The 25,920-nt window shown below is 40.2% G+C and overlaps 1 protein-coding gene across 5 annotated transcripts in view; it reads left to right on the top strand.

Annotated features, from left to right (window-relative positions):
• Nucleotides 1-25,920, top strand: part of DYNC2H1 (dynein cytoplasmic 2 heavy chain 1) — a 310,954-nt gene that overhangs the window by 161,958 nt on the left and 123,076 nt on the right. For all 5 annotated transcript variants that reach the window (XM_078059076.1, XM_078059074.1, XM_078059073.1 and 2 more), the window contains 5 exons: nucleotides 6,781-6,941; nucleotides 10,140-10,265; nucleotides 11,332-11,442; nucleotides 16,895-17,050; nucleotides 21,687-21,762. In XM_078059076.1, coding sequence (XP_077915202.1) covers nucleotides 6,781-6,941; nucleotides 10,140-10,265; nucleotides 11,332-11,442; nucleotides 16,895-17,050; nucleotides 21,687-21,762 — 630 coding nt within the window. The remainder of the gene's footprint in view (nucleotides 1-6,780; nucleotides 6,942-10,139; nucleotides 10,266-11,331; nucleotides 11,443-16,894; nucleotides 17,051-21,686; nucleotides 21,763-25,920) is intronic.

Raw genomic sequence — 25,920 nt, 5'->3', positions numbered from 1 at the left:
CTACCAGCCGAATGCAAACTATTATCTCTTCTCACCTCAGTCACTGCCGTAGCTTTGGCTCTGCCCTCAGATATATTCAGAATCCACTTCTCACCTCCACTACCATCTGCCCCCTCTGTTTAAGCCACTGTCTCAGAGCAGGATTACTGCTCTTCAGGCTTCTTTTCTTTTCCACTCCCAGTTTCTTCCCAGCATAGCAACCAGAGTGCCTTTAGGAATACAAGTTAGATCATATTGCTCCTCAGTTCAGTCTTGTGATGGCATCTCATGGGCCTGAGTCCTTACCTTGTCTTAAAGGGTCTTACATCTTCCGGTCCTTGGTTCCCCCCTTAGATCTCCTCTCCTTCCACTCCCACCCTCTTTCAGTCCTTTCCAACCATGATAGCCCTTTATTCCTGTTCTTCCAGAGCCCTCAGTGAGTTTCTGCAATCTCAGGACCTTTGCACTTGCTGTTCCTTCTTCCAAGGGAGCTCTCTCCCTCCCCCATTATCTTCCCCACTTCTCTGCTCAGATGTCATTTTTTCAGCGAGGATTTCCCTGAGCGCTCTGTATAAAATAACGTACTCATACTCCTTTACCTTGTTTGTTTTCCTCCATACTGTGACTACCATCTGACATACTGTTATTAACTGATGTTCAACTAGAATATAAGTCACATGGGGGCACATATTTATGTTGTTTATGGTTGTGCCCCAGGCCTTAAATAGCTTCTGGAACAGAAGCGCTAGAAATGTTTGTTCTTATTTGGTCTCCCTACTTGAGTGCTTGTTTCCTTTCTGATCCATTCTCTTTGTACAGCTGTGTAATCTTTAAAAAAGTGAAACCAAACCATCTCCATTTTTACATAAGATCTCAAAAATCTCTCAAAACACTTAAAATAAACTCCAGATTCCTTACATAAGCTGACAAGACTCTGCTTGCTTCTCTGACCCCATCTTGTGCCATTCTTGCTTGCCTCTGGGCGTTAGTGCCAAAACAGCCTTAGCACCTTTGCACCATCTGTTTACTCTGTGCTTTCCCTCCTTTTTCTTGGATCCTTTTCTGGAGACTTTATTTAATATAGGGTTATCTTCCAACGACCTGAATAATAGTTCTTAGTTCTCCAAGATTATTATTATTATTCCCTTTAATACTTTTTTTTTTAGAAAAATGTTATCTTATTAAAATTCAAGTATAATTAGCATACAGTGTTAGTTTCAGGTGAAAAATAACAGTGATTCAACACTTGCATACATTACCTGTTGTAATGAGCACCGGGTGTTGCATGGACATGTTGAATCCTTTTTTTTTTTTTTTTAGATGGATAACTCCTCTCTGTCATTCAGATGTTAACTTACAATACTGCAGTTTCATAGAGGTCTTTCTGGGCCACCAAACAGCACCAACACATCAGCCTGTTTTAATTCTCTAGGACCCAACACTATGTAATGTTTTTGGCTTATCTCTATATTTATTGTCTGCTCTATAACTCAGTGCAAGTTTCAGTAAAACAAGGCAATTTTCAGAGAGGCTCTTCAGTGTCTATTCTTTCCTCATTCCCATAGTCTTTAAAAATGTCCTCTTTGTACCACATTGCACATGACCTTCCTTACTTCGTAGTCTGACCTTCTGCCAACTCTTTGGAATACTTCTGTTATGGTACTGTTTTACCTCCTGGTTAAATGACATTTAAGGTTTAATGGCATTAACTAAAAACCTCATGATATTCACATATTCAAATGCTTTGAAAGTTTAATATAGTTCTAAAATCATATTCTGCCTATTTTTAAGCGAAAGTTATATATATTGGTATATGGCTGGATGACTTTGTATTTGGTCAGATGGTTTTATTAATACAGTTTTCATATAAAATTGGAGTTTTTAATGTATGAATAAGTTTTAAAAAATTCAAATTACTAGAGAATGACAAGCACTTATCTCTTTTTTTTAATTTTTTTTAAAGATTTTATTTATTTATTCATAAGAGACAGAGAGAGAGAGAGAGGCAGAGGGAGAAGCAGGCTCCCCGCGGAGCAGAGAGCCTGATGCGGGACTCGATCCCAGGACCCTGGGATCATGACCTGAGCCGAAGGCAGATGCTTAACCATCTGAGCCACCCAGGCGCCCCAAGCACTTATTTCTTTTTAATCAGATTGTAAAGATTTGATTTCAAATGTAATTTCTCAAGCATCATTTGTATGGGAAGATTTTTATTAAGTTTTAGCAATCTTTTTTGTAATCTGTAAACTTTCAAACAGTCACTTAAAAAATGTGTTTATGAAAGTAGTGTTAATTTCAAGATAGGGCAATCCTCAAAACTTTTAGGCATGTCACTTTAATGCTGCAAACCAAGCTTTAATATATGAGCCACATCTAGTATATTACTTTTTAAAATAGCAGTTACCAGATGCTAATATTGGGACTTGAGTAATTTTGATCGAATTTTGACTTTTTTAAGTAACTGCTCTGAGCAGGTGTTGTGCTGTGTATGTGAGGTTATCAGGAGCAGGTTCCTTGAAGACCCTACAGCAGCCCCAGGGAGGCTCTCCATTAAGAGTCGATGTGAGCGGGGTGGCTTTCCTGCTTCAGAGCTCCTTCCCTGATGCGGGCCTGCGTCCCATCCCAGGCACCTTGCTTCCATGGCTCCATCTGTCTCGTGAAATCTGTGTCTGAGAGGAAAGGGGAAGGACAGAAGGACATGCATATTCATTTTCTGTTGCCTCTGTTAACAAATCGTCACAAATTAGCAGCTTTGGACGATATCCGTGTACTGTCTTACGGTTCTGGGGGTCAGAGGCCTGCTGGGCTGGCCTGGTTTCTCTGCTCCCAGTCACACAAAGTGAAATCCAGGCGTTGGCCCTGCGCTCTCAGGGGGAGGAGGCTCAGGGAAGCAGTCATCTCCAAACTCACTCAGGCTCTCCCAGAATCAGCTGCATGCCTTATAGAATTGAGGTCCTCCTTCCCTCCCTGTCCTGGAGCCCTCCTCAGGGTGGAGAGGCCGCTGGGGTTCTTTGGCTCGCAGCCCCCTTCCTCCACGGTCACAGGCAGCAAGGGTAGGGGGGCTCTTTCTCAGGCTTCCCATCCGTCTACTCTCCCCTCCACCTCATCTGTCCTGCTTCTCTCTTCTGCTGTGTCTCTGTGACTTGAGCTGGAGAAACTTACTGCTTTTAAGGATCCAAGTGATTAAATTGGCCTACTAGGATAATGGAGGTGAATGCTGTTTTAAGGTCCACAACCGTAATTATGCCTGTAGAATGCCTTCATAGCAGCACCTAGGTTAGGAATCTTGAAACAGATGGCATTCTGCCTACCACAGAATGTTGGACTGTTTGTTTCTAGGCTTGAGTATTATTCCATTTCTAAAGAGTTTCTTCCCATTTAATTGGTTGATGTACTTTGGGTTCCATAGTGGTTCTCAGTTTTCCTTCTTTTTCTTGACGTTCGTGGTACATTCTTAGAGTTGTCCTTTCTCACTAATAAAGGAAGTGTAATTTTGTACTCCGGAAACTTGTCAGTCTCTCTGTTGGGGAGGATGCGATGAGTGAGGAAGAATGAATCTTTCATGCTTACCACCTATAATAGTCTGATGTTAATTTGCTACTTTCTTTACTCAGGTACCTAAAAAGTGCAGGATTGGTATTCTTTCTTTTTTAAACTGTAAATTCTTCTTTGATGATTTTGGTATTTTATCGGAGTAAAATAAAATGCAGTAAAGGTGTAAGTTATTTCTTTGACTCATTTTTTGTTCTTTTTTTCCTTTTGAAAGAAATGATACGTTTTAAAGATGTATGGTCAAAATTTAAGATCCCAGTAATTTTTCAGTAGTTTTATCCTGTGATAATTCACAATGCAGTGAACATCTGTGGCTCTTCAATTTCATTGAATAGTTTTGGATGATTCATTCTAACAGTTCTAGTGATATAGTGAGTGAAAGGTACTTGGATTAATAAAACCAGTGATTATATGTATAGATCAGTTCAATTAAAATGCAGTGGGGTTATTTTATTGGGAGTTTTGTTGGCAGAATGGCTAATACGGAATTCCAAGTAACATGAACATTACTTATATTATTATAAATGGTATATTTTTTCATGTTTTTTTCTCTAACCCAAAACATTCCAGTACTTTGAAATATTGTAAATAATGAGTTAATGAACATCTGTTTATCTTCTGTGGAATTTTAACTTTAGGAAGAATATTTAAATTTGTGCTAGAGTATGCCTATAGAATGGTGAGCAAAACAGACGCGATTCTTGTCCTCCTGGAGTTTGTAGTCTGTATTTGTTAATTTAAGAAATGATGTGGTAATCTGGGGCGCCTGGGTGGCTCAGTTGGTTAGGCATCTGCCTTCGGCTCAGGTCATGATCCAGGGTCCTGGGATCAGACCCTGCATCGGGCTCCCTGCTCCACGGGAAGCCTGCTTCTCCCTCTCCCACTCCACCTGCTTGTGTTCCCTCTCTCGCTGTGTCTCTCTCTGTCAAATAAATAAATAAAATCTTAAAAAAAAATGATGTGGTAATCTGTATTTTAAATTTTTAAAGACACTTTTATATTAGTATATAATTTCCAAATAAAACACATGTTTCATTCAGTAGTTATCTTATAGGAACCTATCTTCGTATATGTTCTGACGTTTATCACATAATACGTCTCAGTAGAGCTCTATGAGAAGACAGAAGAAGACAAAGATAGGAAGCCCCTGGTGTCCCATCATCCTGAGATAATCATTGTTAACGTGATAATGCACACCTTTCTATGCCTTTTGGGCGCAGGAATGTGCAGGTAGCGCGGTATGGAATCATGTTGTCTGTTGAGTAATCTGCTTTTCAGTAAATTACCACTTAACTCACCATTCTTGTGATTTCAGCCCCAATTGTATGGCTATCAGAAATTACTCAGACTCCTCAGGGTGTTTCCCCAAGATTTTTCACTAATACCAACAGCTACAGTGAAAGTTTTTGTACCTGCTTCTGCATTCACATCCTGAATTATTTCTTAAATTATTATAATCTCAATGACTGAGTCAAAGGCCAGACATATTTTTCAGACTTTTGATACATATTATAATATCAGTTCATTTAATTGGCCTAGAAATGTTTATTGAGTTTATGAATAAATGAATGAATGAGTGAACAGAAGCATTGTCTACTTACATTGCCACAAGTACTTAAGAACTGTTTTCAATTAGGTCTTAAAACAGGATGATAGTTAGCAACAACAACTTATTTAAAAATAAAATTCATACAATATACCCCTAGAAGCAGTTCATCAACTTTCAGAGGCAGTTGGGGCAAACTCAGTGGTGATTAGGAATATTTCTTTTTTCTTTTTTTTTCAAAGATTTTATTTATTTATTTGACAGCGAGAGAGGGAACACAAGCAGGGGGAGTGGGAGAGGGAGAAGCAGGCCTTCCGCGGAGCAGGGAGCCCGATGCGGGGGCTCGATCCCAGGAGCCCGGGATCGTGACCTGAGCAGAAGGCAGATGCTTAACTACTGAGCCACCCAGGCGCCCGTAGGAATATTTCTGCCTGTGACAGCTCTTACTTATCCTGACGACTTGATGATGTGACGAGTGGCGGGGAATGGGGCAGGTGTGAAATTGGTCTCTTCAGTATGGTTATCTAGAAGGGCCTTCTTTGGCCCATCTGGAGGGCACTGAATTTATATTTTAAAGTGCTGACTACAGAAATCATTAAGAATGTGTTTCTCCAGTGATTTTAGAATTTCTAAGGTGCAATATTGTCTATTCATGTCTACCTTTCTTGCCTGTGGAGTCATTCTGTTACGTTCTGCTAATCTGTTTTTCAACTCTTGTGTCATACTCCTCTTTTTAGCTCAGTTCAAACAAGTATATTTTGATTAGCAATTGAAGTGGGTCTTCTTTAGCTTGGCTTTTACTAAATACGTTAATCATGGAAACATTTAAATTTTAGTAGAAGAGATTTTAACATAATAGCAAAATTACAATTTCTTGTCTGTATAGGACTTTGTAGTTACGAGTTTCAGATTCAAAAAAAGCACAGGTGAATTATGTTGAATACAGTTAGCAGTTAGCTGCTGGGTGACCTCTGGCAAGACATTCAATCTTCTATTAGTTTTCTTTTATGTAAAATAAATAGCTGGTGTCACAGAGTAGGTGATGAGTAAATGGAATCTGTTTTTATTATTTTATCCTCTTTTGCTCCCAAATGACCTACGGGTTGTTTTATGCCTGTTTTACAACTGAGGAAACCGAGGCACCTTGTATTTTAGTGATTTGTATAGGGTCACTTGGCTAACCTGAGAGCTTATGTACTTCTGTCTCCAAACGAATATTCTTTTCATTCGATACCACTTTCTTTTCTCTCGTAATGCGTGGAGGTAGGGAATAGCCATCCTGTATCATGACAGTGAAGCTGTTCGCTAGATTATGTGGGAATCTGACTCCAGTGCACAGCACGGGGTCGGCACTGAGTTGCCACAGAAATGAACGAAAAGTAGTGTAGCTGGGCAGTTGGTTCAGTCTTCTCTTGCAGGCAGAAACTTGCATAGTAAGAGCACAGCACTGGTGGTGTGTTCTCCGTGCGCTGGGCGTGGCCGTCTGGGTGCCCAGCAGTCCGTGTTGTTGCAGCGATTCGCGGAGATCGTAGGTGCAGAGCGGTTGGAAGCATTCCGTGAGATGGTAGTTATTGCTAGTCAGTGAGTGGTTTTACAGTGAGGAAACTGTAACATGTACGGGATTATCACTCACCTCCGTTTTCTGCTACATCCTGTAATCACGTTGCTTTGTAGTTTTCATGTCTTTCACATATATTTTCCAGGACTGAAAGAGCTGTCCCCACTCCCCCTGAATCTCAAACGGCTCTACAAAGAGACACTGGAAATTGAACCCATCTTGATAATTATCTCCCCGGGTGCCGACCCTTCTCAGGAACTTCAGGAGCTCGCCAACGCGGAGAGAAGTGGAGAGTGCTATCACCAGGTCAGCGCCCGTTACCTGCTCTTCCTGCCTTGCCTGATCCTGTTAGGGAAACATGTTTCATGGTGGTAGGCCAACCAACGTCCCCCAAAGTGCCCAGGTCCTGCTCCCCGGAGCCCGTGAATTTGTTAGCTTCCGTGGCAGAACGTGTAGTTCCGTAAGTGTCTCCACATGGAGACGTCTTGCATGAGTCAGGTGGGCCCAGGGTCATCACAGGGTCCTTCCAAGGGGGAAGCTGGGGGGGCCGCGTGGAGGCACCGGTGTATTGATGGCGCAGTGGCCAGAGCAGTGGGAAACGCTGGGGTGCTGGCTTGGAAGGTGCCGGAAGGGACCGCAAGCGAAGAGATGCGGGTGACTTCTAGAAGCTGGAAAAGCGAGAGGGAGATTCTCTCCTCGAGCCTCCAGACAACACCCTTGTAGTAAAGCCAAACTCCTTGAAGTTAGATGGGGCTTCTAATCTCCAGAAATCTGGTAATAAATTTGTCTGGTTTTAAGGTACTAAATTGTGGTAATTTGTTATAGCAGTAATAGGACACTAATATATTTGCTAAGCTTTTGAGAATAATTTTTAAATTTTACTTGGATGCTTTTACAGTAAATCAGCAATATTTACATAAACTTGTGACTAAAACTCAGGTAACAGAGCACCATTTTTCTGAGGTAAATTTAGGAGTTTACCTTGTTCAGGTTGCCTGCTTTGTGCAATTCAGTTTGCATGCTAGTCAGAATATGTATTTAATTTACTCTCAGTTTTTGACAACTGAATAAATAAACCGCTTTCATTATAATGATTAAGCAGCAAATGGAGAAGTCAGAATGTTGTGGGGAACCTGGACGGAAGGCAGCTAAGAGCAGGGAGTGGTTCTCGGGCGAGGGGGTCTGATTCCACCCTAGGTAGGGTGTCCTGACGCCTCAGCAGGGTACCATCAGCGGTCAGTGAGGAGCCTGCATGAGGGGCCTTGTCTGCACCTTGTGTCTGTTGGTACTGATTTTAGCTGCAGGGTAGAGCTACTTGCATCTGCAATAGGTTTGACTATTTAAACATGTAAAGTTTTGTGTACTGAATTTGCAAAATTGTTAAATAAAGTAAAGCCTTTCAATATGGACATAATTATTCATGATTCTGTTATTTTAAAGTTTTGTTGCTGTGCTGAATGTATATGCTAAGGCTAATACATTCTTGATGCAAAAAATTAATTTTTTTTAAAGATTTTATTTATTTGACACAGAGAGAGAGAGCATGCATGAACAGGGTGAAGGGCACAGGGAAGGGGAGAAGCAGGCTCCCCGCTGAGTAGGGAGCCCGATGCGGGGCTTGATCCCAGGACCCTGGGATCATGACCTGAGCTGAAGGCAGACCTTTAACCAACTGAGCCACCAAGGCGCCCCCCCCCGCCGCAAAATTAAGTTTTAATGGCAGAAGTTGTGTAGATCTCAGAGGGGATGGGCAGCTAACCATCTTCTTAACATTTTCCTGTTGTGGTTTTTAAAAAAAATTGTATAGTAAATATTTTTTTCTGAGGTTTTATGAATCTTTAAGCTTTTTTCATATAATTGATGCTTTATGGGAAACGCTGAGTTGCCTATTTTTAGCTGTCATTTCCTTTGAGCAAAATACTTAACCTTTTCTCTAATTCTGTTGTACATGCCTATGCTCGCATTTTTTGTTTTTGTTTTTGTTTTTGTGGGATTTATTTTGCATTTTAATAATGGCAAACTAGTAAGTGCATCAAAACAATTCAGCCACTTTGTTTCACCTCCTATTTGTTTCATTCAGGGTTAGACCTTGAAATTAAAACAAAAAAATCAAGGGGCACCTGAATGGCTCAGTTGGTTAAGCTCGGGTCATGACCTCAGGATCCTGGGATCGAGCCCCGCATCGGGCTCCCTGCTCTGCAGGAGGTCTGCTTCTCCTTCTCCCACTCCCCCTGCTCGTCTTCCCTCTCTAGCTGTGTCTCTCTCTGTCAAATAAATAAATAAAATCTTTTTAAAAAATCAATCTGTGAGTATTTATTATCTGTGTTATTGCATGCTTTAGTATGCAATGAGTTAGACATGGTTCCCACTGTCAATAACTTTATAGTCTAATTGAAAAACAAAATCAATACTTGTAAAAGTCAACTAAAAAGCAATGAAATGCTATGTTGTATTCATTATGGAGACAAATCACTGTGGTTTGCAGTAATCTATAACCGTAGCCTTGAAAGCGTTTTGACCGTGTACCCAATAAAAGCTGAGCCAGGACTCTCCATGTGTCTGTTCATAAATTATCTACATGCACACACCTTGGCTGTCCTGGTGCACAGGTGTGCTGTAAGCTGGCCTGTACAAACAGGCTGAGGAGCCCAGACTGCACGTGGTCCGTGGGTGTGGCCACCTGGACTCTGTACTCACACCTGCAGAATCTGACTGTGCAGCCTGAGCGCAGTCCGTCGTCTCGGCCTTCCAGCTCCGAACATGCTTGCAGGTTGTCTGCTCTACGAGGTGGACCGGGCCCCTCGCTGAGCATCCTCAGCACAGGTGGACGGCAGCACCTGGGAACATGGCACTGGGATTCCAGTGAGCTCGGGACGCCCATTCCCGCTCTGTCTTTATTCTCTTCTTGGCCCTCAGCCCCCTCGGCCCCCTCTCTCTGAGCAGCCCTAGAGGAGCAGTGGGCAGAGTGTAGAGTCCTTGCCCCGTGAGGATTTCCTGGATGACGGAAAGCTAGGGAATCACACCATTACACAGTTAGACCTGTAGCTTGAGAGCCAGATACGTGCGTTGTTGGAAAAATCAGAAGTAAATTTCAAGTAAGTGGTAGTATTAATGATTAAACATTAATGATTAAACCCTCAAAGAATTCAAGACGACAGTTAAAAAAATTTCCTTTTTTTTTTAAGGTTCATGTTTGAGAGGGTTAGAATTGCAGGAAATAGGGGAATGAGAAACAAAAATAAAACTATTCAATAATTCTTTATACTCTTCTGTAACTTGCAAAGCTATCATGATAATGTATTTTTAATAAACAGAAAGTATTAGAAATCTGCTGATAAAGGGCAAAAACAAGACAACTGTTGGAAATGGCAACAGAGTTATTAAAAACTTAGAACTCTCATCAAAATAATTGAGTTCAGTATGTATGACAGGTTAATTTGAATCTCTCCTGTTACCTGTCATCGGATTTGTTGTTTAGTATTGTTTTTCATTTTGTTTTTGCAGGTTGCTATGGGTCAGGGTCAAGCTGATTTAGCAATTCAGATGCTGAAAGAATGTGCCCGCAATGGGGACTGGCTGTGTTTGAAGAACTTACATCTGGTGGTGTCTTGGCTGCCAGTTCTGGAAAAGGTAGATTCAGATAAATGTGGTATAAATGGTATATTATGGTATACTATTATGTGGTATAAGAGTATATAATTTACAATTCTAAACATACACAAATATTTTTATAAAAGCCAATTCTTTTCCTTTTTAAATTTTTTTGGTTACTTTCACTCTGCATTGTACATTATAATAATGAATGTTAGTATCAGACATAGATTATATTTATTAAAGTAATTTTTAGACCTCAATTCTTTTAGAACTCTTGACAGTTCTTCTGTCATTCATTCATTCCTTTATTCTACAAGCACTTGTTTAGTACAGAAAAAAACGAGCAGTTGCCCTAAGTGTGGGTTGCATACAAAATTTGTAACCTGCTCCGTGGGAAGGAACTTGGTTTAGAAGAGACAGGCCACTTTAATAACTATATTGTAGCATCATAAACACTATGGAAGAGAATTTACAAACTGCCATCAGTGATGAATTCTGCCTGGGACTATGGTAATGAAGAGTTGAAGAAGATATCCCCCTAAGACAGGATGTTTAAATTGACAGATGAGTAAGAATTTGCCAGGTTCCAAAGAGAGTAACAGGTAGAAAGAATAATATTTGTAAAGACAGAGACATAAAAATTTGAATAAGTGACCAACGCACACAGCTTGGGCAGAGGAATTCGGGTGGTGAAGCTTTGAATTTATATTATAGGCAATAGTGTACAACAAAAATTGCTAATAAAGGAATTGATGTCCTTAAAGAACTCTGTGAGGCATGGATCGAAGCAGTGAGAACCCAAAGTCCCGCACGTGGTTGCTAGTTGAGGCTCTCAGTTGCTGCCAACGCTTACTTTGTACGGACTGTGCACTGGGCACCGTGACGAGTGTCTTACAGGGTGTGTACTGTTACTGTCCTTGCTTGGAGCTGGTGTAAGTCCTAGACCCCAAGGTCATGGAGCAAATAAGCAACAGAAGGAAATGTATCAGAATGTCACAGAAGGATTTTAGAAAGAAATTTTACTTACTAATATATTTATAAAATGGAAATTAGTGTGTGTGTGTTTAAGTAGATTTTTCTTGTTGCTGTTTTTGTACACAAGGAATTGAACACTCTGCAGCCTAAAGATACCTTTCGTCTGTGGCTCACTGCGGAAGTCCATCCCCACTTCACCCCTATCTTACTACAGTCAAGTCTGAAGATCACCTACGAGGTAAGGAGACTTCAACCCTGAGTCACTCAGCGTGAAGTGCCCTAGTCTCCATGCTCCTCCTAAAGCTCTGTAAAGAACTGTCGGTCGTACAAAACACACCAGAGTTTCCTTTACAACAGTCAGTTCAATGAGTAAGTGGGTGGAGGACCTGGACAGACATTTCTCCAGAGAAGACACACAGATGGCAAACAGACACATGAAAAGATGCTCAGCATCACTCCTCTTCAGGGAGATGCAGATCAAAACCACAGTGAGATACACACTGGTCAGAATGGCTAAAGCAACTACACAAGCAACAGCAAGTGTCGGTGAGGACGTGGAGAGAAAGTGTCATGCTCCGCTGGGGGGGCTGTCCGCTGGTGCAGCCACCACCCTGGACGCAGTGTGGACGCTCCTCAGAAATTAAAATACAGAACTACCCTGGGATCCAGTCATTGCGCTACCGGGTGTTTACCCAGAGAAAACAAAACACTAATTCAAAAAGACACATGCACCCCGACGTTATAGCAGCATGATCCACAGTAGCCAGTATCCCCAAGCCCCCTGGGTACCCATCAGTGAGGAATGGGTGAAGAAGATGTGGTGCACGTACGGGGCAGCCTGCTGCTCAGCCATACAACAGCACGAAGTCTTGCCACTTGCCACCACATGCATGACCTACAGGGTATCATGCCCAGTGAAATAAGTTAGACTGAGAAAGACAAATCCATGATGTCACTCGTAAGTGGAATGTAGTACATGAATATACAAACAAAAAGCAAAATCGGACCTCTGGGTAGAGAACAGACTGGTGCCCCGGGGTGGCAGAGCGGGACGGGCAGAACGGGTGGAGGGCGGTGAGGGAACGAGGGCTTCGCAGGCCTGGGAGGCACAGCCCGGGGAGCAGGGTCCGTGGTGGTGCAGGGACAGCTGGGGCTGCACCAAGGTGAGCGCAGCGTCAGGTATAATGGACTCGTCCCTTCACTGTGTTGTACACCCAAAACTACCGTAACACTCTGTGTCAGCTAGACTCAGAAAAACCCCTTTTTGTTTCGGTGAAGTAAAATAAACCTAAATAAGCGCATAAGATGGTATTTATAAAAATACATCTAAATTTTCTTTTTATAAATTTTATTTCATTTTTTTGGTGTTATCAGTAAAAAACACAAAATTTACCATCGTAACCATTTTTATTTACATAGTTTGGTGGTGTTCATATGTACTTTGTTGTGCAGCACATCTCTAGACCTTTTCACATGTTGAGAAACTGCGATTCTGTCCATTGGGCAGTGACTCCCCATTTCCCTGTTCCTCCAGCCCTGGCGATCTCTGCTCTGTTTTCTAGCAGTTTGACTACCTTAGATACCTCCTGTAAGTAGAATCATGTATTATTTGTCTTTTGGAGACTGGCTTATTTTACTCAAGAGAATGTCCTCAAGATAGTGATCCATGTCGTAGCATGGGACGGGATTTCTGTCTCTCCTGAGGGCTGATAATACCCCATTGTGTCTATACATCCTACGTTTTCCTTATCCATTCCTCGGTCCGTGGGCAGGTGGGGTTTCTGCCTCTTGACTGCTGTAAGGAACGCTGTAGTGAATGTGAGTGGGCAAGCACTCTATGAGATCCTGTGTTCAGCTGGAACTGCTGGATCAGAGGTAAACCCGTTTTTCATGTTTCGAGGAGCTCCATAGTGTTCATCCTTGCAGTGCTCCATTTTACACCCCCCCAGCGCTTGTTACTTCTGCGTGTGTTTATAGTAACCGTCCTAGCACTGCAAGCTCATCGCTCACCGTTGGTTGGCTTTGCATTTCCTTGATAATTAGTGATGGTGAGAATTTTTTCTTAGGCTTCTTGTCCATTTGCATATTTTACTTAGAGAAGGGTCTCTTCAAGTCTTTTGCCCGTTTTGACTTGGAGTTGTCATTGAGTTGGAGGAGTCCCTCATGAGATGTGTAGCCAGCAGACACTGTCTTCCATGTCGTCGCTCTTCCCTGGGCGGATGGTTTCCCTGTTGCTCAGACATCTGTAAACTTGGATGGAGTCCCGTTTGTCTGTTCTTTGCTTTTTTTTTTTTTTTTTTTTTAAAGATTTTATTTATTTATTTGAGAGAGAGAGAATGAGAGAGAGAACACCTGAGAGGGGATAGGGTCAGAGGACGAAGCAGACTCCCTGCCGAGCAGGAAGCCCGATGCGGGACTCGATCCAGGGACTCCAGGATCATGACCTGAGCCGAAGGCAGTCGCTTAACCAACTGAGCCACCCAGGCGCCCTGTTCTTTGCTTTTGTTGCCTCTGCTCTGGTGTCCTCTCCAAAGAATCGTTGCCAGAGCCGATGTCACGGAGCCTCCTCCTGGGCCTCCTTCTGGTTTTATTGTTTCAGAGCCTTACATTTAGGTCTTGAGTGCCTTGTGAGCTAATTTTTACATATGGTGTCAGGTAAGGGTTCAGCTTTGTTCTTTGCAGGTGAGTATCTGGTGTTCTTAACTTGTTTTCTGGCACAGCTAAGTCAGATTCTCAGTGTCAGTTTCCTTGTTCCAGTCTATCGTGCTTCGGACACATAATGTCCAAACCTGGTGTATCCAAAACTGTATGTGTTCACAGTGTTATTATGTAACTGGTCAAAGTCATAAATAAAATAGTTAACTTAATTAAAACTTTTTAAAACTGGTAAGAGAGGTTCTGCTTGTTTTTTTTCTGTTTCTAGAATTTTTTTTGTTATTTACAATCTTTGGAAGAAAAACGTCTTAATGTTTATAACTACCTACCTGTTGCTTTAGATCAGTATTTCTTATTTTTTTTATCTGAAGGTGTTAGTCTCATTTAAGAAAGAAAAAAGATAAGGATTAATCAAGGAATGTGAAGTTGGTTTAATATTTGGAAATATGTTAATTGAAAGTCATTACAGTGTCTAATAAGAAAGAACAGTTCCAGAATCTTCCCAGCGGCTTTCCCAGTGCACTGTTTGACCATATATCCTATCCGAGCCACAAGGGCAGCGGATATTTTTTCTCTTGAGTTTTGTACTTAAAATAACTGGCAGTTATGAAGAACACAGTAAATATTTCATCACATGAAGAGTTAAAACATCAGGAGAACTGTTCCTTGAACATTTTGTTTTTTTAAGATTTTATTTATTCGTTTGACAAAGAGAGACACAGCGAGAGAGGGAACACAAGCAGGGGGAGTGGGAGAGGGAGAGGGAGAAGCAGACTCCCCACTGAGCAGGGAGCCTGATGCGGGGCTCGATCCCAGGACCCCGGGATCATGACCCGAGCTGAAGGCAGACGCTTAACAACTGAGCCACCCAGGCACCCCTCCTTGAACATTTTAACTTAATGTGCAGTCTTTTCCAGGATTTTTTTTCATGAGGTTATTTGATTACTTTTTTATGGAAGTTTTGTTTAATCTAAATTGGTGATTTTTTTCCTATTTCTTAAATCCATGTGGATAATTAACTATTTTAGAAAAGAGTGCAGTTAATTATATTCAAAATTATAAATATAGGGGCGCCTGGGTGGCTCAGTCAGTTAAGCGTCTGCCTTCAGCTCAGGTCATGATCCCAGGGTTCTGGGATCGAGCCCCGCATTGGGCTCCTTACTCAGCGGGGAGCCTGCTTCTCCCTCTGCCTGCCACTCCCCCTGCTTGTGCTCTCTCTCTCTCTGTGTGTCTCTCTCGCTGTCTCTCAAATAAATAAAATTAAAAAAAACCCCAAAATTACTATATATGTGCATATATGTACACACATGCATCTAGTAACTTTGAAGGTTTTAAATCTCTATTTTATTACTTTTTTTGATTAGTTGACAGACTTTTAAAAAATTTACTCCAAATAACCAATGTCATACTTCATCATTTACTTTTATCTTAGTAATTCTTTCCACTGAATTTCCTTCTTTATTCTTTTTCTTCTAAAGTTGTCCTTAGATTTATATTTGCTTTTGTTTTTACTGATTTCTTCTGTTGAGTCCATTGACTTATATTTACTTGAAATAATACTAAAATTATTATTATGTCTGTGAATTTGCAGCTGAGAATGTGTTTGGCCTTATCCCATAGTTTGACATAGTAGTGTCTTCATTTTGTTATTTTTCAAATACTCTTTATTTATGTACGACTCTCTCTGTAATTATATAGGATTTATTCATTTTGTGTAATCTTTATTGTCTTAAAAACTCCAAGTGGTTGTTCAGTTTCCTGTTAATTTCATGTTTTATTGAATAGTGCTCAGGAAATTTAGCCTATTCTATCATAATTTTTTGTAAATGTTTCATAAACAAAAAATTTTCATTTTGAAAAGTATAAATTTGGATGTGTACTTAGTAAATTAGTGGTATTTTTTTTCTTCTAATCTTAAAGAAGTTTTTTTATATGAGAAAAAACAGAATGGAAAGGATTGCAAAGGGAGTTCCCTGCAGCAGGCTTCTTAAGGTCCTGACTTCCATTAATTATGCTTTTTGTGGTAGAAACCATTTAGAGGAAAAATTTTACTTTTAGTGCAAGCTAATTAAAATAAGTTTGGCAGAGAAATGCACGTTAATTTTTTTTAAACTTAGAAGAATTTTTTTTAAAACATTTTATTTATTAGAGGAGAAGCAGGGGTGAAGGGTAGAGGGAGAGGGAGAAGCAGACTCCCCACTGAGCAGGGAGCCCAATGCAGGACTCGATCCCAGGACCCTGAGATCATGACCTGAACTGAAGACAGATGCTTAACCCACTGAGCCACCCAGGCTCCCCAGCCTTAGAAAATTGTAAAGGAACCAATTATTAATATACAAATGCATTTGGTTTTAAAAAAAACGGGAAGAATTTTTTTTTTTTTTTTTAAGAAATGGGTTTATTTTACTCTTTTTCTAAGAATTCAAAATTTGTCTTTTTCATTTGGAAAACTGAAAAATATAAACAGATTCTGGACATGTGGATGAATGTTTTTTGACTGAATACTAGTCTAATATACACTTTGAGTTTCTGGGTTTGAATTTGTGTTTATGAGCCTTGCAGTGTCAGCTGATACCCACTTCACCTCTGGTGGACTAATGTTCAAGAAACATTAGTTGTATTGTATGAAATAGTATTTGGAAGGCCTCATGGAAATTCACATAGCACCTGGAGAGGGAGAACCTTCTATGAAAGTAAAAATCACATGCCCTGTAACAATCTGTGTCAAATTCACTGTGTAAATGACAATTCAGTTTCAGTAGATTACCTCAATGATCATATAAAACTTACTTGGTTGTTTTGAATATTGTTGGCTTTAGAGTTTTTTAATTTGAAATTTTTGAATTTATAATTGAGGGAACTGTTAGGTACAAGGAGTTTAAAACTAGTTTTAGATACATACATTTTGAAGTAACATAATAGTAAGTTGAACTGGGTAATAGTGAAAACTTTATTAAAATAAATCCTTAAAAATGTTAAATATTAATTTCATTTGTAAGATTTGAAACAATAGGATGTCAATATTTTGTCTTCAGTCACCTCCAGGTTTGAAGAAGAATTTAATGCGTACTTATGAATCTTGGACTCCTGAGCAAATCAGCAAAAAAGATAACATACATCGAGCTCACGCTCTCTTTAGTTTTGCATGGTTTCATGCTGCATGTCAAGAAAGAAGAAATTATATTCCACAGGTGAGTTAGAACATGTCTTGGACACACTGTAAGCTGTGCATATTTTTGTATTAGTGTTTCTACAATTTAGTGTAAATGGCTAGGATTACTTAATTAATGGCTCATGATTCATAACTTTGTATCTTTAATTCTATCTTTGCTGTTCATCTTCTGGACTTGCAAGTAGTTACGTAGTTCACATCTCCGAATTACATTGTTTGGAACAATGCATGAGCCGTCATAAACCCTCATTGATTGTGTTAGGTATCATTTTTGTGGTCACAGTCATCTCAGAGTTCAAGACTGAATTCCCCATAGTTGTTTTACTGTCAGTGTACCCCCTCAGTAAAAGCTATTGATACCCATTTATTTCCTCAAGCTGGGAACCTAGGAATCATTCTTGACATGTTTCTTTCTCAGCCCCCCTAGCCAGTTCATTCTCCTTGCAAAGTATAGTTGAGATCTGTGCATTTCTCTTCACTGTTTTTCCCGAGCCTCCTCGCCCCCTACCTGTTATACTTTCCGAGATCATCTTCCTCCTGTGTTTGCTCTGTCCACGTAGCAGCCAGACATGTTTCTCTAATACGTAAGGTGGATTATTTTAGTACTCTGCATACAGCCCATCAGATGGCTTTCTGTAGTCCTTGTGAGGAACTGTGCATGTTTCCTGCTGTGGTCCAGAAGGAAAGACTTGCCTTTGTCCTCGGCCTCCTCCCAGACCCCTGTTCCTGCTCATTCTCTGCTCTTCCTCATGGTCTTTGAATTCATGCTGCTCTTTGTCGCCATAGGTTGTGGCTCTGACTGTTCTCACGGCCACTAGACCACATCTTCCCCTTGCCACGTAGTCCGAGCTGGTCCCGTAGTCTGTTCTTCTTGGCACATGCCTAAGCCATATATCGCTTCACGTCCAGATTTAATTGTTCCCTCTTTTTTTAGTGTTGCCTGCTTGTCTCCCCCTGAGCCTGTGCTCCCCAGTGGCCCCCGATTTAGCCTCTCTCTCTGTCTCAGTAATATGTCAAAATAAGAGGTTGTTGTGGAGTTACAGACCTGGGCTTGAGTCCTGACTCTAGATTTCCTAGTCGTGCGACCTCAGCTGCATAGTGGGAACGCTCAGCTGCACCTTTGTCGTGAGGGTTGGATGAAATAGTGTGTGTTTAGAAGCGCCTTGCACATCACCTGTTACTAAAGATTTGTCAGACTGATGAAGTAGTGACTAAAAACAGCAGTGTGTTGTTGCATATAATTTGCAAAGTACACTTAAAGGAAGGGTGTGCTGATTATTCTTATTTGACCAAGGAGGCCAGTGATTCCTGATGGCAGTTAACTTGCTGAGGGAGTCACACCTCAGAGACTCTGGAGCTTGGAGGTGGCCAGGCCCACCTTCCTCCAAAGCCCGTGTCCTCGTAGTGATCCTGACGGGAACAACAGCAACAGTCATAGAAGAAGTCATTGAAGAAAGGAGTGCCCCAGGAATTATTTTTTAAATGAAATTAGATTTTTTTAATTAAGGGATACATGCACATCATATAAAAAGCTATGAGAAGATTTGCAACTAAAATTTAGTCTCTCCTCCTGTGCTGTCTCCCTGACACCTACTGCCGTTCCTGGGGCAGCTGCTGCCCCCAACTCCTCGGGTCCTTCAGAAAGAGCGTATAAGTAAGCAAGCATGTTCCATGTGTTTACAGACATACGTTCTTTTTAACTCCCAACAGCAGCATTTTACAAACACGGTTCTGTATTTTGCTTTATTAACCAATACATTTCAGAGATTTTTAAATCTTAGTAACCATTTCATGCCTAATTTTTAAGTATCATTTGTATTCATTATATCGACATACTTCCTGTTAAGCAGTTTTGTTTTGTTGGGTGGATATACATATTCTTTCAGTCTTTGCTGTTACAGAAGATACTGCAGTGGATATCCCTACATTTGCCTCATTTCCTGTTTATTCACAGTGGCAATTCCTACCTTGGAATGTTTGGGTCAAAAGATATGTGCATTTTAAGGAATTGTAAATGCTACCAAAATGTTCTTTTTAGAGCAATTTACTTTCACACACAAAAAATATTTGAAAGTATTACTTTTTTTTTAACATGTTAAGTTGCTCTCTTGTAAAAATGATGAAATTGGAGGAAAACCCAGTCAAAACCCGAAATACCATTAAGTGCTAGGGACAGTGTCACAGGCAAATGCAGTCCACAAACTCTGTATTTTCCTTCTTTTCCTCCTCAGCCACCAACTTGTAGAGATAAAGATCCACCACCAATTCAACTTAGTTTTCATTCCTCATGTTAGTACAAGATTTTTTGCTGTTTTTCGTTGTAGTGGTGTATTTGCAGAATTAACCTCCTCTATTTCCACATGTGTGCTGTCCTTCTCATACTGTGCTTCACGGAATGTCATTTTTATTGGGTATTTGTTCTTCCTGGTTGTCTTGTTATTCTTCCTGGACTGTGAGCACCTTGATGACAGGCTTCACCCCACTCGTCTTTATAGGACGCTTCCCACCATGCCTGGGTTTCCAGGTGGGCTGAGCAGGATTCCATGGGCCGTCTAGAGAACCCCTCCACAATTTATAACATGATTTCTATTAGAAAATATCACATGAATAACAAATACTACCTTTCAAATTTTTTGTACCATGTTTTTAAAATCCTTCATCACATACCCATGTCAGTAATGGTGCGACTCAGAGCCCAGGTCTTACCGTTTTAGAATTAGTGTCTCACTTGGAAACTGCTGTTAGGTGACACTGAGAGCTGCCGTCCTCGTACTGGAGGGTTTTATAAATACTAATCTTTAAAGTGTTGAGAAGTTTTTATTTTATTTTTTTAAAGATTTTATTTATTTATTTGAGAGAGCAAGAGAGAGCGAGCACAAGAAGGGGGAGTGGGAGAGGGAGACGCAGGCTCCCCGCAGAGCAGGGAGCCCAATGCGGGGCTCGATCCCAGGACCCCGGGATCATGACCTGAGCCGAAGGCAGACGCTTAATGACTGAGCCACCCAGGCACCCTAAAGTATTGAAAAAATTTTGAATCAACATTCATAAATAAGGTCTAATAGAGTGATAAAAGAAATATTATTAATAAGACTTTATTTTGAGTTGGTAGGAAATTTATTTAAAATATTGCAGGAAGTTTGTTAACTGTTGATGGGCACATACCCCTTACAGATCTTCAATTCTTAGCTGTACTAAAACTTAATGAGTGAAGTTTAAACCTCTTGTGTTTTTTACAGGATCTGTAATTTTTTTGATCCAAATGTTAGTGATGCCCAAATTTATATATCTAACTCAGATCAGTTCCCTAAGATATAGGTTTATGTATCCAGCTATTTATTTGACTTAGTTTGTTTAAAAAAATGACTGAAAACTCACATATTCTGGATCCAAATACTAGAGCATAAGCTTCTCAAGAGCACGGATTTTTCTCTTTTGTTCATTGCTATATTCTCACTGACCTGAACAGGCACTCGGTAACCTTTAGTTGAACACTTTTGTTCTGGGAGCTCATGGAACCTTTCCAAGCCTTGCATTCTTTCAGTGCTGCACTTAGCATCGAGTGACACCATTGGAAGTCATTCTTAACACCTTTCTTCTTGGTATCTTCACCTTCCATGACCGTGCAGTATCAACGTTCTTTAATTTCATTGTCCTGACTACCCATCTACGTTTTTCTTCCTGTCTGTTCTACTCCCCTTCCCACCACGGAGGCTTTGCTTTACCCCTTAGCTGAGGTCAGACTTCTTTCTTGTATATACCAAGTATATTTCCTTCCATCAGATGCATTGTACCTTGGCTTGAAGGTGTATTCCAGTGTTGCATCGTATCCACCCACTCTCCCTCACCCACGTTTGACTGACAGCGACCGGAGGGCAGGGATTATTTATGTTTGCGTTCATTCTCTTAGACGCAGAGCTTTACATGTAATATGCATTTAATAAACATTGTTCTGAATGATTAATGGATGAATGAAATTTGTGTTGATCCTCCTAAATACTATTAAAGTCTGAAAAGATTTTAGTTTCAACGTATTACATTAAACTAATTAGTTAAAGTTAATGGAAGTACCATCAAAATTATTTCTACTTTTTTGTATTTTTATAAAACATAGAGCTTTATGAAAGTTCTTTTTATACAAGCATTGTAGTTATTAACTCTACATTTATAATTACTTCCAACATGAATGCTTCATGGGTGAAATATACAGGAAATAATGCTGTATGTCTTTGGGCCTTTAAAAAATTTTTTATAATATTTCTGTTGTCATGTTTGTGGACAAAACACAATCTGAAGGACAAAATTATAGAAACTGTCTCAGTGTGTACATCATACTTAGACTCAAAAATTTACCAATTTTTGATCTATGACTGAATTGCCACAATACTAAATGATAAAAAGTGTTCTCGTATTAAAAGTCTTTGGCATGCTATGGAGGTCAGTCAATTTCTTCTTAAAAACTACTGTTACCTTAGAGTTATTGTTTTTATTATAAATTTTCAGGAATTTCCCTTTTATTTTTTTAGCATATTTTGAACATTCTTAAGAATATAAGGGTCATGATGTGTATATATATATATATATATATATATATATATATATATATATATAATCTTTGAACACTGTAGTTCTTCAATATTTGTAAATTTGTTTTGTAGGGTTGGACCAAGTTTTACGAGTTTTCTTTATCAGATCTTCGGGCTGGGTACAGCATTATTGACAGGCTCTTTGATGGTAAGTTCTACTGGTAATTGTCATCTTTGGTATTCATGGGAAAATTTTTTGAGGTCTTACTAATAAAGTGGTTTCTTTAAGAGTGACTTCCTATCATAAAATGTGGTCTTTGCTTTGCTTTTCATGTGTTTTATGTCCTGACTGCCATGCTTATGCTATTGGATAGTTCTTGATCTGTTGTGGTCATTTTTTATATGCCATAGTTTTCTGGCTGATCTGTAGCTCTCAGGAAATAGAAAGCTTGAAAGACCTTGTCTTCACTTTGTGGCCTTCCTAAGTTTCAGGCTTATGAGGAATAACTCAGATCTTGGAACTGTTAAAATCCAGGAGTATGGTAGGCTAAGGTCAGTACTGTACATCTATAGAATCTTAACTTAGATTAAGTTGGAGTCAAGAATCAAGGTACAAATAATAGATTGAAGTAGAACAACAGACAAGACCATGTGATCCGATAGGCGGAAGCCATCCAACTCTCTGCCTCCTCAAGCCAGGAGCAGTTGAATCTCTGAAATGTGTTGTCTAGGGCCTGGGCAAGGGGACACGAGAGTTGAGAGCAGTGGTGGATTGGAAGAGAGCATGTTGATTGGAATCTCAAACTTAAAAATGATTCCTGCCTCCTCATCCCACCCTGCAGCCCTGCCAGACCACCCTTCCCTGAGTCTGCCCCGCTTTGGTAAATGGCACCACCATTCACGTATCTGTTCAGGTTCAGAACCTATGAATCAGCCTGGATTCTTTTAATTTTTTTTAAAATTTTTTATTGTTATGTTAATCACCATACATTACATCATTAGTTTTTGATGTAGTGTTCCATGATTCATTGTTTGTGCATAACACCCAGTGCTCCATGCAGAACGTGCCCTCTTTAATACCCATCACCAGGCTAACCCATCCTCCCACCCCCCTCCCCTCTAGAACCCTCAGTTTGTTTTTCAGAGTCCATCGTCTCTCATGGTTCGTCTCCCCCTCCGATTTCCCCCCCTTCATTCTTCCCCTCCTGCTATCTTCTTTTTTTTTTTTTAACATATAATGTATTATTTGTTTCAGAGGTACAGATCTGTGATTGAACAGTCTTGCACAATTCACAGCGCTCACCATAGCACATACCCTCCCCAGTGTCTATCACCCAGTCACCCCATCCCTCCCACCCCACCCCCCACTCCAGCAACCCTCAGTTTGTTTCCTGAGATTAAGAATTCCTCGTATCAGTGAGGTCATATGATACATGTTTTTCTCTGATTGACTTATTTCGCTCAGCATAACACCCTCCAGTTCCATCCATGTCGTTGCGAATCAGCCTGGATTCTTAGATCCTTAAACATCCCAGTGTTTAGGCAGTTTCTGTCCCCTCCATGTCCAAAGCAGATCATGATTCTGTTCATTTATTGCAACTTCATCAGTGCCTTGGGAATCCAAGTAAGAGCTGCTTACCCAGTCTTCTATTTTAGCACCCTTTGGGAAAACTTCTCCACATGGTAAAGAAACTGTTAGAAAAGTAAAGTATAGAATTCCCATTTAAAACCTACAACAACACTAGTCTTTCCTTTCCTCTAGCGAGCCAGGCCTGTTCCTACCTGAAGGTTTTGGTAGGTGCTCTGTCTGAAATGCTTTTCTCCCAGACCTTCAATATGTCTGTCTTCTTCTTGCCATTCACACCTCACCTTCCAAGTATCCTCTTCAGATAAGCTTCCTATTACCACCAGTCTAAAGGAATTTGAAAATTACTCTCTCCCCCCTTGTTCTGTTGTATTGTTGGGAGTACATCGGTGCTACCTAGTATTGTTTGGTTGCTTATTCATTTGTTATTTTATCTCTTCCCACTAGAGTGTAATCTCCCTTAAAGCAACGTCTCTGACTGTTCTGTTAACGACTTATGTCCTTAACACCTGTAGCAGGACCTGGCCCATAGTACGCACTCAGTTGCTGTTAGTTGAATTAATACCTGATATCAGAAATGATTCTGTAACTTGTCTTTGGCAGAATGATAGGATTAGACATCTAGGATGTGTCCAAGTCCCATTGTAATTTAATATGTTTATGAGATTAAAATTTTGAATGATTTGTGTACAAAAAGTACTAAAATCATGTATCACAGTTCAGTGGAACTTCCACACAATGAACATGCTCCTTTAGCCAACGTCTTAATCGAGAAACAGGACATCGCCAGTGCCCTTGCCTTGCGGTTGTGACCGTATCCCAACCCCCCACCACCCCAGCTCTGGCGGTGAACACTAGCATCTTAGCATCTGATCAGTTCTGTCTGTTTTTGTAAAACTGGAATCATGCAGCATATACTCCTCAGTCTCTAGGTTCTTTGATTTAATGTTCTGTTAGATTCATCTACGTGGTTACGTAAATTAGAGATCATTTATGCTCAGTGCTATATAGTATGCCACTCTTTGATCATAATACTTCCCTGGGTGGTCCTGTGGGTCCTCTGGGGTGATTATGAATAATGCTGCTAGAGCTTTGGGTAGATAGTTGATGTATTTATGTTGAGTGGATATGTACGAGTAGGTAGGATATTCATTTCTTCACCATTTGTTCATCCTTAGTGAATGCCAAATAACATTCCAAGTGAGTTTTTCTTTATTTAATAAATTTTGAATTCTACATCAGAAAACTGTACGTGAACTTACAGTTTAATGAATGGTCATATATTGAACCTTTGTAACTATCTGCAAATCGATAGAGTATTACCAGAAGTGTGTCCCCTACTCCTTCATGCATATGACCCAACACTGCCCCATTCCATGCCAAGGGTAACCACTTTTCTGATTCTATAAGCTGTTGTTTTCAGCATTAATTTTACAGAGTTTTCTGGAGAATATGTACTAATGTTATAGCTTGCAGTGAAACTTGGTGATTCTTCTTTTTCTTTTTTTCTTTTTTTTGTCTTTTCAAGTTTTTATTTAAATTCAAGTTAGTTAACATATAGTGCAGTTTTGGTTTCTGGAGTAGAATTCAGTGATTCATCACTAATATATGACACCCAGGGCTCATCACAGGAAGTGCCCCCCTTAGTGTCCATCCTCCATGTAGCCCATCCCCCACCCACCTACCTCTGTCCATCCGGTTTGTTCCCTATTGTTGAAAGTCTTATGGATTGCTTGCTTCTCTCTCCTTTTTTTCTTTTCTTTCCCCCTTTCCCCTATGTTCATCTGTTTTGTTTCTTAAGTTCCACATATGAGTGAGATCACACGGTATTTGTCTTTCTCTGACCGACTTATTTCCTGTAGCATTATGCAGTCTGGCTCCATCTACGTCTTTGGAAATGACAAGATTTCCTTCTTTTTGATGGCCGAGTAACATTCCATTGTATATGCCTTTTTAAGATGAAGAATCCCAAGCAGGGAGTTGGAATGATTTGTCATTGTGCTTGAAGCTTGTGAGCGTATTAATACTCATGTTACTTTATGCCCCACACCATTGAATTGATGTGAAGAAGAAGCCAGTGCCTCAAAGTGATGGTGAATCTCATGGTCAAAATAACTGTATAAACTCAGGATTATAGAATTTCTTGATAATGGGGACTTCCACATGTACAGAATTAAATGCAAAAAAGAGAAAAAGTTCTAATTATAGGGGTGAGTTGGTATGGAAATTACGTAGCTCCTAAGACCTGGAGTACATGTATAACCTTGATGCCCGAGCTTCCTGATCTGTAAAATGTGAATAGTAGCAGATGCTGTATCCATAGGTTCGATTTTGGGGAAATTTGAATAAGAAAAGCCACAGGAAACATTTAACATTCAGTTCAGTGAATATATTGAGTAAGCTAGCAGTGATTGTTGACTGTTACTGCTGTTGCTATAATTTCAGTTCTGTTTTTCTTTAATCCTAAACAAAATGAAACATTCGGAGAACAGTGGGTATAAGATCTTAAAAATTCTATGAAATATATTACATAATAGCTATTTGTATTTTATAAGTTGGAAGGTACATCAGTGTTTCTGTGTGCCCTGGTGACCTACCTGTGAATGAATGAGCTGTCCATTACTAATACATCATCAGTGGAGATCGAGGCAGAGCTAGGATGTGGAGTCCTGGTGAAGTCCGTTGTGATGGCTACTTGGCCGCTGTTGATGATTATGAGGTCGGCAGGAAGCAGCTTTTTTTTTTTTTTTAAGATTTTATTTATTTATTTGACAGAGAGAG

Source organism: Halichoerus grypus, chromosome 11, assembly GCF_964656455.1.
Source record: "Halichoerus grypus chromosome 11, mHalGry1.hap1.1, whole genome shotgun sequence".
Taxonomy (NCBI): Eukaryota; Metazoa; Chordata; class Mammalia; order Carnivora; family Phocidae; genus Halichoerus; species Halichoerus grypus.
This window is presented reverse-complemented; position numbering and strand designations above follow the sequence as displayed.